Below are 19287 nucleotides of genomic sequence, written 5' to 3'. Positions count from 1 at the left end.
CTTCTAATTCTTCCTGGATATTTCCTTCTGTTTTCAAATTTTAAAAAATGGAATTCCTCAAGACTCAATCCTTAGACTGCTTCTTTCTATCTGTTCATCCACTTGGTCACTTCGGTCTGATTAGTTGTGAGTTTAAGTGTAGTATGTGAGCTAATGATTACCTAATGTATATCTTAACCTCCAATGTGTACCTAAACATTGTATTTCTTGATATTGCCAGTAAATTATCTAATGAATCTCATATTTACACGACAAAAACTGAACTTTTTTTGAGGACCCATACTTGATCCTTCTCAAGTCTTTCTTATTTTAATAATTGTCAAGTCTTCCTGTAGCTCAGGTGAAAATTTCTTTCTCATTTGAGCAAAATCCAATCCACTGTTAAATCCCATTAACTCCACTTTTGAAATATATCCAGAATCTCACTACTTCTAAATACCTTCTTAACTACCACTCTAGCCCAAACCACTCTCATATTCCCTGAATAATTGCAACCCTGGATAATTGCAATAGTCTTTGAACTGATCTCCCAGCTTCTCCCCTTAACCTGATCCCCAAACATCCCAGATCGATCCATTCTCCAGAGGCCGTAATCTACTTTCTAAAGTCAATTTTATTAAGGTAAAATTTACATTAAATAAAATATACCCATTTTAATGTATGTAATTTGAGCACTCTAAAATATTGTTTGTGCCTGTCTGTTGTCAATCCCTGCTCCCAACACCAACCCTAGGCAACACTAATCCATTATTTGTCCCTATGGTTGCCCTTTCTAGAAATTTTATATAATTATAATCGTATACTATGATTCTAGTCTTTGAGTCTGGAATCTGTGTCTGACATGATGTTTTTGAAGTTTACCCACATTGTTGCTTCTGTCAGTAGTTTGTTCCTTTGTATTGCTCAGTAGTAATCTATTCTATGGATACTGACTGAATGATTGATTGATTTACCTGATGGTGAACTTTTGGGTTGCTTCGAGTTTCTGGCTATTTTGTACAAAGCTGCTATGAACATTTCTATACATGGTGTGTGTGTGTGTGTGTGTGTGTGTGTGTGTGTGTGTAAGCTTAGTTTTTATTTCTGTTTGGTAAATAAGAGCAAAATTACTGGACCACATAGTAACTATATGCTTAGCTTTAAAAAAAATGACAAATTATTTGCAAAATCATTTTTACCATTTTATAGTACTACTAACATATGTGAGCTGTAGTTCTTCCATGCTCTCTCCAGAAAGATTGGCCACAAGAGTCCTGGAGACATGAGAACCACGTCCCGCCTCTGTTTTCTAAGATGGAGTCATCCCATGATCCTTTCTTCTTTGTTTCACCCTTTCCGCTATAACATTGTCCCCGTCTCTTCCATAGAAAAAGATAAGGAACCTTTGCCTTAGCACCCTCAATTCCCAAATCAATTTTGAGTATAGTAGATGATCTGTTGGTTTCCTCTCCCTAGTCACCTTTCCCTCTAAAATGGGAGCAGACTAAGGTTCTTTACAAGCTTCGATGTAAAAGTAAAACTTAAAAAAATTGAAAAACTTAAATGAGAAAATGTGGTGAAATAACTTTGTGATATTGGAAAGGGGAAAATATTCTCTAATCAAGACCCCAAAGTTCTGATCACAATGAAAAATATTATTAGATTTTACCACAGTGGATGTTCAGGGCTCCATGTTCAGGGGAAGGTGTGATAGACAAAGTGAAAAGAAGAGGTTAGATTGAGAGAGTTCACACAACTGGAAGCAGTAAGCAATCAATACAAAGACTTCCTACAAATCAGCTATGAAGTCCAATAGGAAAATTAGCAAACAAAATGAACAGGCACTATACAGTCAGGGAAACTGAAGAGACAAATAAGCATATGAAAAGCATTCTAACTCACAAATAATCATTCCATCCTATAAATAAAACATATTCCTGTTAGGGAATAAAGTGTAACATCAAATAATGTTAAATGTTGGTGAGAATGTGGGGCACTAGAACTTTCATCCATGGCTGGTGAAATTGTGACCCAGCCTAGCTCCTCTGGCCAGCAAATTGTCACACCTGTTTAGGATGTATATTTTTCCCTGACCTGGAAATCCCACTACTGAATGAAGCACCCCAGGTGTCACCATGGGGCCACAGAATACTTGAGCCAAGATCTTCATCGCACTGTGCTTTTTTTTTTGTAGGGAAGCCTTGGGCCAACTTAGGGTTCTTCAATAGTAGGATTAATGAATAAAATTGAGTCTCTAGAGAGTACAGACGAAACAATAATAGCCAATATCCACACAGTGCTTATGATGTGTTCTAATGCATACATGTATTAATTAACAACAGCCATTTGTTATTAATTTTCCCATGTTATAAGTGTAGACACAAGAGGTATAGAGGTGTAGAGAAATTAGGAGAACAGCCAAGTCCCCTTGGCTCGAAGCAGGGAAGGCAGGTTGGCACTCTGCCTCCAAGAGTCTGTGTTCCAACCACTGAAGGAACTTCAAGGGGATGGAGTGAGATGGGAAGCAATCCCAAAACAGCAATTTCCATTATGTTCATATAATGGCAAGGGATGAGGAGCCCTATTGGATATCCAGCATGATGAGACATCCAGAGGAATGTTCTGGGTGGAGGGTTCTTGCTAAAAGTGAATTTTACAAGGAAATAGAGATGGACTTAGGAAAAGGTTTAAGAGCCTGACTAGTTTGGTCAAGTGAAGAATCATTGTCACATCTGTATCTCTCTGTCTCTCTATCTAGCTACCCATCTCTATCTTTGTTGATCTATCATCTCTTTATCATCTATCTGTCTAATCAAAGCTGCAGGAATTTCATTGATTCCATATTAAGTAACTTTATGGGAAACACAGAAGAAATAACATTTATTTATTCTTTTTCATTTCTCTTTAATCTCTCTAAATCCAGCTAATCAAAACCTCAAACCTTAAAGGCATTTATGTCAACTCCCTGGTATAAAACAATGCATAAAATAAAATGTCCATGTCTTTTGTTGCTACCCTAATGTTGCATCTTTTATGTATTTCTGAGTATATTTGTACCATTCTCAAATACAGTTCTGCATTGCATAATGACATTTTGGTCATGAACGGACCACATATAAGACAGTGGTCCCATAAGATAATAATGTAGCTATCGCGTCGCGACATCATAACTGTTGTAATCTCACAGTGCAATGCATTACTTACATGTTGTGGTGATATAGGTATGAACATACAATTATGTACAGTGCATAATGCTTGATGAAAATAATAAATGATGATGTTAATGTTTCATGTATTTGCTATCCTATATTTTGTACTGTTATTTTAGAGTATACGCTTACTATACTTTTTTTTTTAAAGTTAACTGTGAAACAGCCTCAGGCAGGTCCTTCAGGAGGTTTCCAGAAGGCATTATTATCATGGGAGATGACAGCTCCCTGTGTGTTACTGCCCCGACGACCTTCCAGTGGGACAAGATGTGGAGGTGGAGGACAGTGATACTGATAATCTTGACCCTGCATAGGCTTAGACAAATGTGTGTGTTTGTGTCTTGGTTTTATAAATAAAAGATTTAAAAGTAAAATAAATAAAGAATAGAAAAAAGCCTATAGAATAAGGTTATAAAGAAAGAAAATTTTTTTTACAGCTATGTAATTTGTGTCTTTTTTTGTTTATTTGTTTGAGACAGGGTCTCACTCTGTCACCCGGGTTGGAGTTCAGTGGCACAATCACGACTCACTGCAGCCTTGCCTTCCTGGGCCCCAGGGATCTTCCCACCTCAGGAGGACACCAGTCCTCAAGGTAGACATCAGGCCCCAGATGGACACTGAACTCAAGGTGTACACCAGGCCCTAAGTTGACAACCAGGCCCCAGATGGACACGAAGGCCCTAGGTGGACAGCAGGGCCATGCTGAACACCAAACTCATGTAGACATCTACCATGCCTTAGGTAGATATTTAAGCTCCAGGTGGACATTAGACCCAAGGTGGACACCCAGTCCCCAGGTGATCATCAGGACCCAGGTGAAAACTCAGGCCTTAGGTGCACATTGGGCCTTAAGTGGACATCTAAGACCCAGGTTGATACCCAGGTCCCAGGTGATTACCAGGCCCCAGGTGGGCACCAGGCCTTAGGTGAACAACAAGACCCAGTAGGCCATCAGGACCCAGCTGCATACCAGTCCCCAGGTGGACACAAGGCCCCAAGCGGGACACAAGCCCAAGGCAGACATCAGACCCCAGGTGGACATGTAGATCCCAGGTGGAAATCAGGCCTGAGGAGGACATCTGGCTTCTGGTGAACATCAGGTGCAGGTGTACAAGCAGGCTCTGGGTGGATATAACTGTGTATAGGTAAGGAGTTGACCTGCAGGGGTGGAAGCAGTCAGCAGCTCAGTGGGGTCCTGAGTAGGTCTTATGGAAGGAAGGGGCTGAGGGGACAGAAACTTAAAGAAGTGACCTCACTTCCTTGATGACAGACTGAAAAGAACAGAGAGCTCTGGTAACCAGGTGCCCCTATCCTAGAGTCAGCCCTGTAGCCAGCTTGCTTGGTAGGAGACGCTCAGGAGAGCAAGATGTTCCCGTGCTGCATCCCCACGTCTTGAGGCTCCTGCTTGGCGGGACGAGACCCTTTTCCAATGATGCCAACAAAGACTCATCCTTCACCCCAGACCCTCTGGCCATTTGGCCAAAGGTGCCCCAGGTACCACAGGGCAGGCCAGGGCAGGTTCTACCAGGCCAGACCTCACCAGTGATCCCATCAGGGTCACATCTACACATTGTCCTTGTCCTCGTCCAGCTGGAGCCTCTGGAGCCTATGAGGCACAGGCACATGATGAGGTGGCTTGCAGTCTGGAAGACTTTCTTGGCGTGGTGTTTTCAGGCTGAAATTCCTTTAAATTCAATGAGGTTGTTTTTGTGTTCGGAAATTCCAGTGGAAAGTGACCGATGTTGGTGACCCTTTCTCCTTTTTCAGCTCCTGCTCCATATGCAGCAACACAGGAACTTCCAGTATTGTTCAGCCAGGACCAACACCAGAGGAAGAGCCCCCTCGGGAACAGCGCTGGAGCTAGAGGATGCTCCGGAGCCCTCTCGCCCCTGCCCTGGTACAGCCAAGGACAAGCCCAATGAGGACCTGCCTGCCATCCTGGCACCTGCTGTAGCCACTGGCCTCAGCCCCAGAGCTGAAAGCGTGGCTGGAGCTAGAGGTGGCAGAGAGGGTGTGGCCAGCATGGCCCCAGTCAGTAGCTACGAACCTGCCCCTCATCCTGGGCACAGTGGGAACCATGGAGGCAGAGACCCGGGCATGCAGCCTGGGTTCCTCTGCCTCGCTGGAGAGAGGCTTCTCGCATTAAGCTGAGCCGCTCCTGTGCTGCTGCAGGACCTGCTTGAGCTGCTGCTCCTGGGGGTGTATATCTGCCCGAAAAAGGTGCTAGAGAGCAGGAAAAGGAGCCTGTGAGGAGGGGTTCCAGCTGCTCCTCCTGCTCTCAGAGGTGGCCTCTTCCTCCTCTGGGAGCTGCCCTCAACTGGGCATCTGGGCTGTTTACCCCGATGTACTGCCCAGGATGGGCTCTTCTTGACAGGTGGGGAGGGGATGAAGGGGCCACGGAGCATCTCTGAAGGGTACAGGAATAAAGCTTCCAAATTCAGCACTTGTGCCCCAGGGTCTCCATGGCATCACCTGCCCTAGGATTTATTTATAGTGTTAGAATTACAAGTTTATACAATGACGTTTAAGTAAAGCTTGACTCTTTGAAACTTCATGCCTTCTTTAACTCCCTAATGTTAGATGGTGTTTTTGAGGTTATCCTGAAACTCTCTGATAGTCGTGTCTTTTTGTTGTGGTGGTTTGTGTGATCAAATTACCATCAAATCAACTATTATTGGAAACCTTTCAGGTATGGCTTTTAGAAGACCTTGACCTACTTTTGCCTGTTTTGACTCTCTGTTTTCTTGTGGAAAGAGGGATCATGTAGGTTCATTTCTCCGGCAGATCAATCACCTTTTGCCATCAAAGATTTGGAGTCAGAGATTCCAAAAATTATGTGTACAAGTTGATATGTTGGTACTTTATCTAATTTGGGGGTCAAAACAGAATGTCATAGTCTAGGTAGCATAGAAACAAATTTATTTCTCACAGTTCTGGAGATGGTAAAATCCAAGGTCAAGTGGTCAGCAGATTCCATGTCTAGTGAGGGCCGGCTTCCTGGTTAATAGTCCTGTTTCTACTGTGTCCTCGCATGACAGAAGAGATGAGGGAGCTCTCTGTGGTCCTTGGATAGGGCATTAATCCCATTCATGAGGTCTCTGCCTTAATAACCTAATCATCTCCCAAGGCCCCACCTCCAAATGCCATCACATTGGGAATTAGATTTCAACACATGAATTTGAGGAGAACAATAACATTTGGTTTATAGCATCAGGTCATCCTGATCCATATTCACTCACAGGAAATCTATAATCATCTATAGTTATTTGCTGGTCCCCTCTGGGTTTAGGAAATTTTTTTTTCCTTCTAGAAAAATGACATTTTTTTTTTGAGATGGAGTCTCATCCTGTTGCCAGGCTGGAGTGCAGTAGTGTGATCTTGGCTCACTGCAACCCCTGCTTCCCAGGTTCAAGTAGTTCTCCTGCCTCAGCCTCCCAAATAGCTGGGACTTAGTAGAGATGGGGTTTCACCATGTTGGCCAGGCTGGTCTTGATGTCTTGACCTCGTGATCTGCCCGCCTTGGCCTCCCAAATTGCTGAGATTACAGGCATGAGCCACTGCACCTGGCCAGAAAAATCATCTTTTATGTGATCCACGGTTTATTCATAGAAAAGCACTGTGAGTTCACCCACTTGGCAAAAAGGGCAATTGTGATACAGAAATGAGAGTGGCTTCTCTCTCTCTTTTTCTTAACCAACCCATTGGGCTGAGACGTTGTAGGGGCCCTTGGCTGGATAGAGCCACAAATGGTAAATACAACTTCTTTGTCAGTTTGGAGTGAAAAAGGTGACAGTTTGTCAAAGAAGAAAAAGTAAAGCAGATGGAGAAGTTCTTAGTTCTCATTCTAGCTGTGCTACCCCTTTCCTATCACACCCCAACCCCAATCAGGAACGAAGACATGAAACAGTAAACACCAAGACACTGGTATCCAACTGATTCTTCTGAATGCCCTTGTTACCTCCTGTATCAATTCCAGGCTGAGCATAGAGGTCAGGAAGGTAGCAGGAACGTGATGATATACCGTGGAGGTCAGCCAGGGTTAAGACAGGGCTGCCCGCTAGGACTAGAAATTAGTCAGGAAGGAAGAGGCTAAGTGCTGACCAGCTCTAGCCTCCAGGTCAGTGAGCAATGAGACTGTGGCAAAAGCAGGCAGCGGCAGCCTGAGGCAGAAAGGCAGGGGAAGAACGCAAGTAAGGGGCAAGAAGAGAACTGCGGAGCTGATGCAGCCAATCTGACGGCAGAGGGAGACTGGTGCTTAGAGCTTGTTTGGTGAGAGAATGAATAGAGGAGGTGCCGAGATGGTGAACGAATGTTTCGGTGGTGAGAGAGATTTAAGAGGAACAGGGAAGAGAAATCTGGCCAGCAGAAAGGACACATTCATGCAGATCCTCAAACATGAATACAAAGACATCCCTACGTGTAGAAATACGCTCAGTTACACATATACAGACATGGATGCATGGATTGAAAGCATACACACAGACACAAACAGATTTTCACACATACCCTCATGTGTACTCAGATACAAATACACACTAAACATGCACAAACATGAGTGCATTTACAATAGATAGGCATCCTCACATGTACACAAATGTGTATATCCTCACGCAGAAACGCACAGGCCAGTGTGCACATATCACACAGGTACACAGCCATAGTGCGGACATAGATACACACAAATATGTATGTGCATATACAGACAGGCATGCACAGATACATCTTTGCACATAGACACATGTACTTAGCCACACAGATACACACACACATAATTATACATAATTATAGATGAAACCACATACTGTCTAACACAAAGGTGACCAGAGTAGATGAGTATTATGAGATCAGTGCCTTCTCAGACTTTCACCTTCTCCCTGTGCTTGTTTCTCAGGCACTCAAAGGGCTCCTGAAGAGGCTGGAGCAGGAGTTTCAGTGTCCTCATAGCTTTGTGAGGCAAAAGTCTAAGTCCAGTCCTGGCCTCTGCCCCTCACCTGCCACTGGGCTATAAATGCCCTCTCTGTAGGTGGGGGATTCTGCATAGACTTGGGATTTTTTTCTAACTGGCTGTTTTTCTCTGTGGCACCCCCCACTCTTCCACTGCTGACAGCATACACTCTGCAAGGGAAACCTGATAAATGGTTGTGAGTCTTCTCAGAAAATAAGCATATCTTCCCACCCACAGCTACTTCAAGCGCCCATCAAACCAGAACCCGAATTATAAATAGTTAAAACTTTACAATAATTGGCAACACATATACTATAGTATTTACAGTACCACAGACACCTCTGTTTCTCTGGTTAAGCAATTCCTGAGACATAACAGTGTTCTGTGTTTGCCAAGGGAGACAGGGTCAATGCCCAGGACATGCAGGATGCAGGGGTATGAGGTGTATGTTGTGGGGTTTCTGGTTGACCTGCAGAGCCCAGCTCCTCCAATTCCCAGGACATGCAGGATGCAGGGGTATGAGGTGTCTGTTGTGGGGTTTCTGGTTGACCTGCAGAGCCCAGCTCCTCCATGAACAGTGGGCTGTATGAGAAGCTTGCCAAGGTAGGCATATTGACTAGAGTTGGACTCTCCCCATCCTTAGCCCTGTGGTCCTTTGGCCTCAGCCACAGTTGCTCGGAGTCCTCTCAGGGTGGACAGATGTTTCAGTGTCCTTGGCCTGACCTGATCCTACCTGGGGACCCAGGCTGCCCTGGTGGTAAGCCATCTGCTTTCTCAGGCAAAGCACTCTCACACCAGCAGCATCAGCTTTTTCTTGTCTTTGTAGATGTGTTTGACGTTGTTGATGAACTGGGCAAATTGCAAGTGGTCATCCTGGGGCAGCAGGAAGGTCTCCTGAGCCTTGCTTAGAAATTCAGTGAACTCTCTGTAGTGGCTAGAGCTGATGCGTATTAGGCGTGAGTGTGTAGTGTTGATATAGATATTGATGGTGGCATCAGCATCATTGGCAAGTAGTGTAATGGAGCTTTGTCAGTGGACGTGAGCTTTTCAGAGCTGTGGTGGCCTGAGGTGCCAGCCAGACCAGGTGCAGTCACTGCTGTGTCACACACAGGATGTCTGGAAGCACTGTGGCACAGTGTACACTCTTTATCACCAGGGGGATGAGAGCTGCCAGCTCATTCTTGCCCAGAGAGTGGCTGATGGCACAAGTCCAGAGCACATCACTGATACTGCTTGAAGGCCAGATTAAGATGGCTCATAGCCAGTGAGGCCAGCTTGAAGGCATGGAATGGGTAGCCACGGAGCCCCACATAGCAGGCGATGGTGAACAGCTGTGAATGGGTCATGCCACCAGCATCAGCATCAGTGGCAATCTGGTAGGCTGCTTCACAGGCAATGTGGTTGTCCTCACAGAGTGTAAGGGCTGACAGGGAAGAGCTCTGTGGATGCTTCATAGTACACTACAGGGCCAGTGTGTGAGCACAGTTAGCCAGTTCCTCCTGCTGTGAATAGTCAAGACTGAGACACAGGATAGTGGTGTGGGATACAGCTGTGGCAGCTACAATACTAGTAGCCTAGTAGGGGTGAAGCCTGTGTACCAGCTCTGCAAGATGTCAGGGAGAGCCTGAGCTCAGCCGTGGCCATTTGGGTCCCGATTTGGTTCTGCCCAGATTACCATTTGGGGTTTGAACTTGGTCTGCAGAGATGAGTTCTCCCTCCTCCTCAGCAACCTTGAGATGACCTGAGGCAAACCAGGGAAAGGGGAGCATCCTAGATGGCCAGACCCTGTTTGGGGTCTTTGCTATCCCTTCCTTCCTCCATCAGAGGGTTGAAGGTTTCTGCAGGTGCTCTTAGCCTCTCACAAGGATAAGGCAATAGAGCCTGTGGTTTTCTTGCCCTGAGGCCAGGGTTGCAGATCTGCCAGGGATTCTAGCTGAAGTGAGGCCTCTCAGGGTAGAGTCTTGTGCTGGGGCTTTGGGCTTAAGAAAGGGTCCTAAGCCTCTAAATTGTCTGGGGTTTCTCACAAGCATGGACAGGGATGGGGACCAAACCACCCAGTCCACTACCTCCCAAGGGAGCACTCGAGTATTGGCAGATGAAAACTCACTCTCTTAAACCTGTCTCTGATAAGAGGGTCAAAGTTCTGCTGACATCAGGATAAGGTTCAAAAGCAGTGAGAGCAGGGCTTGGGCTGGCTGAACAGAGGTCATCTTCTCCCACCAGCAGCCCCATCCTTTCTTGGGTCATCAGGAATAGGAATGTGAGAGCTCTAAAAATTTGTTGTCCTGTCCCAAGAGTAGGGTCTGGAAATTCCTTTCCAGGCAGACAGAGGTGGGAGACTCACCTGCTTCTGTAGCACAGGTCACCAATCACTGTACCATCTCCCAGTGTCTTCAGTTAAGGGTTGATAAGGTCATCTGTATCACCTGTAACCCAGGTTCCAGGGCACGTTGAGCAGGGTGCTGTCAGTACTGCTGTCAGTGGGAATAGCAATCTTGAATACATTTGGGCCAGTCTGAAGATGAGGGAGGAAGAATGAATGTGCTTTGCTTCTGTATTGCTTCCAGAATGGTTCAGAGTCTCAGTGTCTCCTTTAGCAGCAGTCAGCATGGTGGAGGTCAGTTCACAGTGCTGTGATTCCAAGCGTCCAAGTGTGAACCAGCGAGGATAATGGTTGGGCACCACAGACCCCATATGGTGAGGGTGGGATGTGTTGCCTGAAGAAGCTGAGTTTTCTTTCTTTTTTTTAAGATGGAGTTTCACTCTTGTTGCCTAGGCTGAAGTGCAATGGTGCGATCTTGGCTCACTGCAACCTCCGCCTCCTGGGTTGAAGCGATTCTCCTGCCTCAGCCTCTGGAGGAGCTGGGATTACAGGCACCTGCCACCAAACCTGGATAATTGTTTTTGTGTTTTTAGTAGAGATGGGGTTTCTTCATGTTGGCCAGGCTGGTCTTGAACTCCTGGCCTCAGGTGATCCACCCTCCTCAGCCTCCCAAAGTGTTGGGATTACAGGCGTGAGCCACCACGCCTGGCCAGAAGCTGAGTTTTCTAAAACAGGTAACCTCATGGCACATAAGGTTAATTTATAGGACAGGGCTGGATCATGAGGCAACAGAGCTGAGAACAAATACTTGGCAAAGGTATGCATGGGAACACTCTTTCAGTGGATGACTTCTCCCAGCTGCTGAAAGGGCCCCTTCCAGCAGTAAGATACACTGTAGTGTTTGCATTAGCTTATTGTCAAGCTGCAGCTCTTAGAGTTGGCTTAGGAGCTGCTGCTTTCTCATTATGGCACACCTTGTCCTGTGTGTAGAGGCCTTCAGGCATTACCCGCTGTTGACCCAGGTCCATCAGTGCAACTTCCAGGGCCAAGGGCAGTAGGACTTACAGCTGGTTTGGGGAGCCTGCAGCCACTACATGTTGGTACACGGGAGGTCTGCTTTCATTCATATCAGACATCTCCAAGTAGCTGTCATCATTCAGGCAGCAGGCCTCAGTCAAAATGAGAAACAGGCAGCCAATGGGATGGGGGTGGCCCAACCAGCTCTCCAGGTTTGTGATGGTTGTGGTTCCTCTCTGCAACAATTCTTTCTTCTGATGCTTGTAGATTTCCAGTTGCTGCAACCTCAGAGTATTAATAATGGTCACTGTGAGTCTGATGGCCTCTTGGATAACTGTGGGAACGTAGGGCATCAACCCAAGCACAGGCTGTAGGCACATGCTCAAGCCACAGTGGCTGGCCTTGGGAATTAAAGAGTACTTTCCCACTGGCAGGCAGGAGCTATATAAATATCACTGCTAATTATTTGCTGTTGGTGGCTGTCCTGTCAATGTAATTCATGACCCTCAAGGGCTCTTGTGACTATCATTGGTCTTGGTCTGGATAGAATCTGGACTGTGAATGGCACTCCGGGGAAGTGCACTGGTGATGTTGGGCTGCTCATGTCCGCAGTTTCCATCCTCCAGGGGACAGACATCCAGGTCACTCCACTTTCTGCAGCTGCTGCAGCCAGCAGGATTTCTCCTCCAGTTTGCAGTGTGAATTTAAAATTATGCACACCCATAAAGCCCCTAGCTCATTCCAGAGTTGCCTGACCTTGTCTGTCGGGCTTGTCCCTTACTGCCTGCAGAGTTTGAATCATAGGTCAGCCATAAACTGCTCAGTTATTAGTATCAGTATCCTTGCTCCACTGGAATCTCTCATCCGCAGCATTTCTCAAACCTTGGCAAACATTGAGTTGAGTTGCTTTCTAGAGCCATAGTAACGCCCCGGGGAGAGAAAAGCCTTCACTTGTTCTTTCACCTGGTCTTCACTCAAATGCCAACAGGTCTTGTTGTTAATGCTGGCCCCAGCTGTGGGGTCAGGAGCGCCATTCGCTTGGTTGATTTCTTAATTGGAGGATAGAAGCTCATTTGCCAGTTTCTGTGCAGTAGGAAGAACTTCAGTGTGATGGTATGCCGTGATTACTCAATAAACTTTTGTAGCTGGTCCATATTCATCTGGAAAAGGGTTTCAGAGATAAGAACACAAATTCTTCTCTTCTTAAAAATTAGGAAATAAACAAAAAGTATATTTTCTTTTAATAAAAAAACTGACTTTAAGATAATTATGCTGCTCATGAACTTATATTTCTCCTTATAGTCTTTAGATATTTAAATACTTTGACAGCTTTTTATTTTTATCACCATTACACATGGTTAACTTGTTCACTTGAATGGAAGAAGGGGAAAAAGTTGCTGTCCTGGAGAACATTCTTTACACTTCCACATAACCCACATTTAACTTCTAAAACATTAATTACATTTGCAGTGAGGCAAACAGAAAGTGTTAGAAGGGCAGTCAAACCTCGTGTATTAGGGATAAGCTTGTGGCCTTTGAGAGTGCAGAGAATGCACAATTATGCTGTGCATTGCATATTATTTTTCATTAGTGTCTTTGAAGCAGCCCTAACAATGCAGAGCAGCTGATTCTACTTCCTTTAAACTTTCCCTCTCTCCTCCCTCCAATCGACCCATGCTTCAGGTCACAACATTTTTTACTTCCTATTATTGCAAAAATATTTTCACTGGCAATTCCAATGGTGAAGTCCAATTGCAGTGGTTGTCAATTGTACCTCTTAAAACTTATAACAACATGGTTGCCATGTGCCTAAAGTGGAGGAAATAATGGAATTCTGAATAGTTATCCAACAGTTTGTTCTAGATCCATAATTATGTATACTAAAACAAATCCATCTCAATTTACTGTGGGGTGATACATAGCTTTACATGTGTAGTTGAGGTCTTTGTGAAAGCATGCAAATACATGGATGACTCTAAGTAACTTCGACAGTTATCCCAGCTGAGCACTACCAATTTGCCAAAATTATTTAAAAATGTTTATCATATACTTAATTTAAACCTTGAATGTTGAACTCTTACCATTGGGATTTCCTGAAATGACATTTACAACCATTTGATCATGGTGTTTTTCTAGGACATTGTTTCTTACTGTTTTTTGCCACTAGATGGAAGAAGCAGGTTAACAAAATCATATTTTTAGTGCTTCATTCAGCTCTACCAAGAAACACCACATAACTGTGTTTAAAATACTGACAACCTCAGCATGCTTTTATTTACCTATTTTTACTGTGTTATTCTTTTCGCATGAATACCGGCTCTAAGAACTGTATTTTTGTAGAGATTAATTTTCTTTTTATTATTTTTATTACTGGAAATTTAAAAAGTAACCAAGAAAGAAAACATTTGCCAGCTGGAAGAGGAAAGGTAAGAATTATATAAAAAAATCCATAACAGGTATGCCACAAAGTAATTCTTAGCATGCATCATTGCCAAAGAAGCACACATTATTGCCCTTGTTGAAGACACTAGACTAGGTGCTGTGAAACACACAAGAAATGACTTGGGCATAGCTCCTATTTATAAGCTTTTTACATTCTAGAAGAGAGCTAAGCAAGAGGTAAGCCAAATGATTGTATACGTGCTTCTAGAATAAGGTAGAAATGGATAAATATCAGAATCACAGACATAATATTTGGGATGTACGTGGTGGGAGGGGAGGGAGGTTTGGAATACCACTTTTATCTGAGAACATCATGGATCACTTCATAAAGAAACTGGATCCTTGAAGCAGGAGAGGCAGAGAATAGCATTCCAGTGATAGAGGCAGAATGAACAAAGGCACAGAGGCAGGAAATGGAAATTTAAAAAATGTTTAAAGATGAAAGGATAGTACATTTTAAAAATAATGTAAAAGCTTGCACAGAGAGAACATTGTAAGTGGTACTTTTTAAGCAGACGGTAGATACAGGAAGTATTTTCACAACCTAAAGCACCATCTAAGAGAAGCGCCTTAGATGCTGGGAAAGTGAAGTTTCGGCTTGGAAATGTAAGGTTACCCAAGTTGAAATAACCTGGAAATGGAAATTCTAGCTTCCATTTGATGCCAGTGTTTTATCAGATGTAGGCTTACTGTGCACATGGGTCTATCAATTGCTGGGAACATTCCATAACTGAAATATAAGTTCTGACTTACAAAGGCAGTTTTCTGTGGCATCTGTTTGCCTTCACTAATCTCAAGGATGCCTTAAAGAAGACAAAGGCGGTAAACATTGTCATTTGACTCCAAGAAGCCAACATTTAACCTGTAAGACTGCATGTTGTACCACCTACCTCCTTACCTAGCAGTGTATTCATATGGATGCTCAAAGAATTCTAATCCAGCCACTGAAGGCAATGATCTTGAGCCCTGGTATTATGAGTGGCTATAAAATTATCCAGCTTTTAAATCCAACCACAGAATATGATTTTATGACCTTCTATGGAACTGTAGCTACAGGTTAACTAAAGGTTATGAAGTAATATTTCCTTTTTATAGTTCTGAATTCACTGCCTTGTAATTTCAGAGATCACCTTGTTCTGTAGTGGGACAAGCTTTACAGTATTATAATTTTGTATAACCCAATGAGAACCTTGTAATTTTTTCTTTTCTGAATTCAGATTTTTATATTATCCCTATGATATTGTTTATATCTAGTTCATCATTTTAATTGCTAAAATTCCATGTAGGAGACTATATAATTTTTTTGGCTCTAGCGTAAATACTTTATATAATTTTAAGTCTCATTTTCCTACTTTGTTCTATATCTTGCTTATAAGTAGGGTGTAGTTAAGACTTAAATATTATTTTACATCTTAATGGGTAAAAATTCTGTTCATTAAATCCTACTTAAATTTGACATATGTATGATACTATATAGGATTATTAGATTACCTAAAAATTATATATATACTTTTATATATAGCTTTTCAAATTAATAAATTTTGATTATAAAGCTCACTTTTTATTATACAAAGTAACTTCACATCAAAAGCTCTCTCTATATGCTTATTTTTCTGAATTCGAAGTAATAAACCTAGTAATTTTAGTATACCTACATCATCCATGTTTGGACCTCAGTAGATAAAGTTAATCATTTTATTTTGCTGATCCTTCACATCCTTTATAAAATATAAGCTGACTGTCCTATAAAGAGAAGATGCCAATTTGATTTTATTATATCTTCTGCCTGTCTACAATAAAAATCTTTAAAAAATCATAAGTAGTAGTATTAGATATAAAAATATATAATTTCAAGTGGATTTGTCAGAAAGGAAAAAATGGCCGCAGAAACCTACATGAGTTATTGTTTTTCTTTTAGGGCCCTGTATGTATATAAGGCAAGGTAGTGAGTAGAGGCAATTATTTGAAAAAAGGTGGGCAAAATGTAAAATCCTATAATTGAAGAAATGATACAGCAAAGAGTTTTTAGCCTACTTATCCAAACTGTGTATTTACATTGATTCTATTGACCCAATATAATCACACAACTCTTGTAATCCTTTGCCCTTATAGATGAAAGGAAACATCTTGAAATAAAGTTCTCTAATTCTGATACAACTCAGCTCTAACTTTAATGTTGCTTGGTTTCCTATTATAATGATTTGAAAATCATTAGTAATTTTCCTGCAGAGAGTTTTAAAAATGAAATCTGTCAAAAAAAGGTTATACAGCTAAACAAAACCTACCCATTAAAAGAGTGTTATCTGTTCTTTTATTGACTTTTAGAAGCATATTTTTTCCGGTTAAGAGAAATTTAATTTTGCCTTTCGGGAACCATAGCATTTTCGGTCAAATAAAACCTCTTTGTTACTATAGGTTGTATGACAGTCCTCTGTGGAAACCTAATTTAAAAAAAAATCCGAAAACAAAAATCAACTAATCAGGTCAAATTCTTTTTTATGTAGAGCTGGCATCAAGTGGGAATTTCATAAATATAACAGAAAGCAGACTAAGCAGTTGAGAATTTGGTAAGCATCAAGCTATTTTAGAATACAAGAGCAGTTGAGCATTAGAGTGCCTACAAATGTTCTCTGTTTGTGTGTGTCTGTGTGTGTGTGTATATGTGTGTATATATATGTATATACATGTGTATATATGTATATATATGTATATACATGTGTATATATATGTGTATATATATATGTGTGTGTATATGTATTTGCATTGAGCTTTACTTTACACATAAAGTTGGTTTTATAAAATAGGAATCTTGCTTAAGAAGTTTCATACCAGAGAACATTTGAATATGAGAATTTTAAAAATGTGTTACTTGTTCACACATACTCATATTATTGTGTTCAATACATTTTCTGGTTAACATTTGATATTTCTAAACTATGTAACAAAACAAGTGAAATTTCATACCATATATAAAATTATTTTGACATATTGAACTTCTACTGAAGGCGACAGTTTTACTGAAATTTGCAAGTTGCCCAAAGAATGCCTTTGACCATGTTGGGATATTAGATAGAACATAATCTATTTATAAAAAGAGGAAAAAGTCAATATAATACATTTTAGAAATCATTCTAATTCTATTTCTAAGCAAAAGTAGCTCAGAGCTAGGGAGAATTTGAGAATGTAAAGGAGCAAAAGAACAATCATACCATTGACTATATGGAGTTTTAAAGTTTTTTGCACATAAATTTCTTCTGCTTTTATGATGGAATAGTTTTCTAAATGGCTGTTTAGACCTATGCTTTAATCGTAATTTATTCTTGGCTTTAAATGTGGTTTTCTTTTCTTCAGTCAGGGTCACTTTGGTTAATTTTCTTTACATAACGGGGAATGAATAATTAAAAAGACATGAATGTATTCTGCACTAGGAAATTCAAGAAGTATTATGTTGTAGTGAGAGAATAAAGAATTCTATAGAATTGGGTTAATTGTATTCTTTAAGATCCTTTTGTCTTATAAACATTGATTGCATTAGAACTGTTTCAAATAAAGTCTATAACATTGAAAATAAAACCTTACCAGTGTAGTTAGGAGAACTTGGGATGGAAATAAATAATATATAATAAATAAATAAAATAAATTTTGAATAAGACTTCAGATTTCTCAGAGTATTTTGGTTTTTCTGTACATCTTCCAGAGTAATTTTCCAAACACCGCATGTTCTCACTCGTAAGTGGGTGTTGAACAATGTGAACACATGGACAGAGAGAGGGGAACATCACACACTGGGGTCTGTTGTGGGGTGGGAGGCTAGGGGAGGGATAGCAAGGGGTGGGAAGATTGGGGAGGGATAACATTAAGAGAAATACCTAATGTAGGTGATGGGGGAATGGATGCAGCAAACCACCATGGCATGTGTACACCTATGTAACAATCCTGCATGATCTGTACATATACTCCAGAACTTAAAGTATAATAAATTCTAAAAAACTGCTTACATCCTTTAGTGGTCCACGTGGTTTCAGCATAAACTTGAATGTCAGCCCAGTGATCTGCACCCCTTCTGCCAACACCACTTCTTTCACCACGCCCCATCCACCACGTGCCTTATGCTCCATTTATCTCCTATCTCCCTTCAGCTTTCTCATGCTTCTGGGCTTTTGTTCATGCTCTTTCTTCCACTTGTAACATACTTGTTTCCTTTCCTGTTCTATTCCTGCTCATCCTGTGAGGTCTTTGCTGGCACTCACGCTCTTGGAGTTCCCACCGTTAGAACTAGAGGTCCTGTGCTCTGTGTACCCATACTTCTATTAAAGCACTTTTCATACTGTCTTCCCACGTGTTGCTCACAGTTTTGTGTCTTTCCACTAGGTTGTGAGTCATCTAAGGGCAAGGGACAGGTCTCTTTTTTTGTAATTCCAACATCTAGAACAAAAAAGTCATGCTTACATAATAAATGTGTATTAATTGATTATACACTTAACGTATACCTAGGTCAGAACAACATTCTAATACATTTTGGAGTGGTACATAGAAGTCAGCAGCTAGCATAGAATGTGGGCAGTAAATGCTAACTGCTGTGATGACTTTCAACTTTCAAAAAAATTGAAATTAAAGTAGGCAAAATAAATATCTATAAGATAGTTACAATAAACATATGTATTTTCCTTTCTTGTGCAGCTCAAGTTCCAAGACGCTTTTCTGACTACTCCAACTCTTATTTATCTCTGTGTTTTTATGACTTTTCTGTGTATTCCAATCAGGTTCTTAATGCTTTTTTGAACTGTTCATTAGTTTTCAACTGTTCATTAGTAGATGTGCATTTTGTTTTTTTTCCCCCTAATAAGAAAGATTATAACTTTTTTAAGGGCAGGGATTACATCTTCAGTTCTTTGAATTTCCTTTTTAGAACCTAGCGAGAAGCTGCTTATAGTCTATTCTCAAAAATTGTTTATAGAATAAATAAAAACATGTTTATGTTGGTAAACCTTGTATATACAGCATAAGTAGTGTACCTGTATTAAGTCACAACAAGAAAGTCTTCAAAAAAATTTTTTTGTAGTATACTATGGGTAAAACATTTTAATGCAATTCATAGAATTAAAAAATGTAATGATGTATTTATTGCCTTGGGGATATTGGTAAAAAATGTTATTTGAGCTTAATTATATCAAGGCCAGGGGAACAAGAAACACATTGCTTTACTTATATCATGGCATTTGATCTTCTGTCTCATTTTGGTAGTTGGAATATAAAATTACTGTAACATGGAACAGTATACCAGTGATGCACAGGCCTGGACTCTGACATTTAAATCTGGGGCTCGAGGCTGAGTAATGGAAGTAAATTCTCCAATTTTCATTATCTTCTGG

The 19287-nt window shown here is 41.5% G+C and overlaps 1 protein-coding gene and 3 pseudogenes across 1 annotated transcript in view; 2 read left to right on the top strand and 2 right to left on the bottom strand.

Annotated features, from left to right (window-relative positions):
- CUNH4orf33 (chromosome unknown C4orf33 homolog) overlaps positions 1-5042 on the top strand; it is a 40818-nt gene extending 35776 nt beyond the window's left edge. The window contains exons 6-7 of the mRNA XM_064383876.1: positions 3668-3816; positions 4956-5042. Coding sequence (XP_064239946.1) covers positions 3668-3809 — 142 coding nt within the window. The 3' untranslated portion in view covers positions 3810-3816; positions 4956-5042. The remainder of the gene's footprint in view (positions 1-3667; positions 3817-4955) is intronic.
- Positions 4968-17398, top strand: LOC135277765 (uncharacterized protein C2orf27A-like; annotated as a pseudogene).
- LOC135277764 (zinc finger SWIM domain-containing protein 5-like) lies at positions 8923-10365 on the bottom strand (annotated as a pseudogene).
- On the bottom strand, positions 10531-12663 carry LOC105731278 (zinc finger SWIM domain-containing protein 5-like; annotated as a pseudogene).
- Positions 17399-19287: the final 1889 nt, after the last annotated feature.

This window comes from Aotus nancymaae, unplaced genomic scaffold, assembly GCF_030222135.1.
Source record: "Aotus nancymaae isolate 86718 unplaced genomic scaffold, 86718_ANA_hifiasm-v0.15.2.pri h1tg000033l, whole genome shotgun sequence".
NCBI lineage: Eukaryota > Metazoa > Chordata > Mammalia > Primates > Aotidae > Aotus > Aotus nancymaae.
This window is presented reverse-complemented; position numbering and strand designations above follow the sequence as displayed.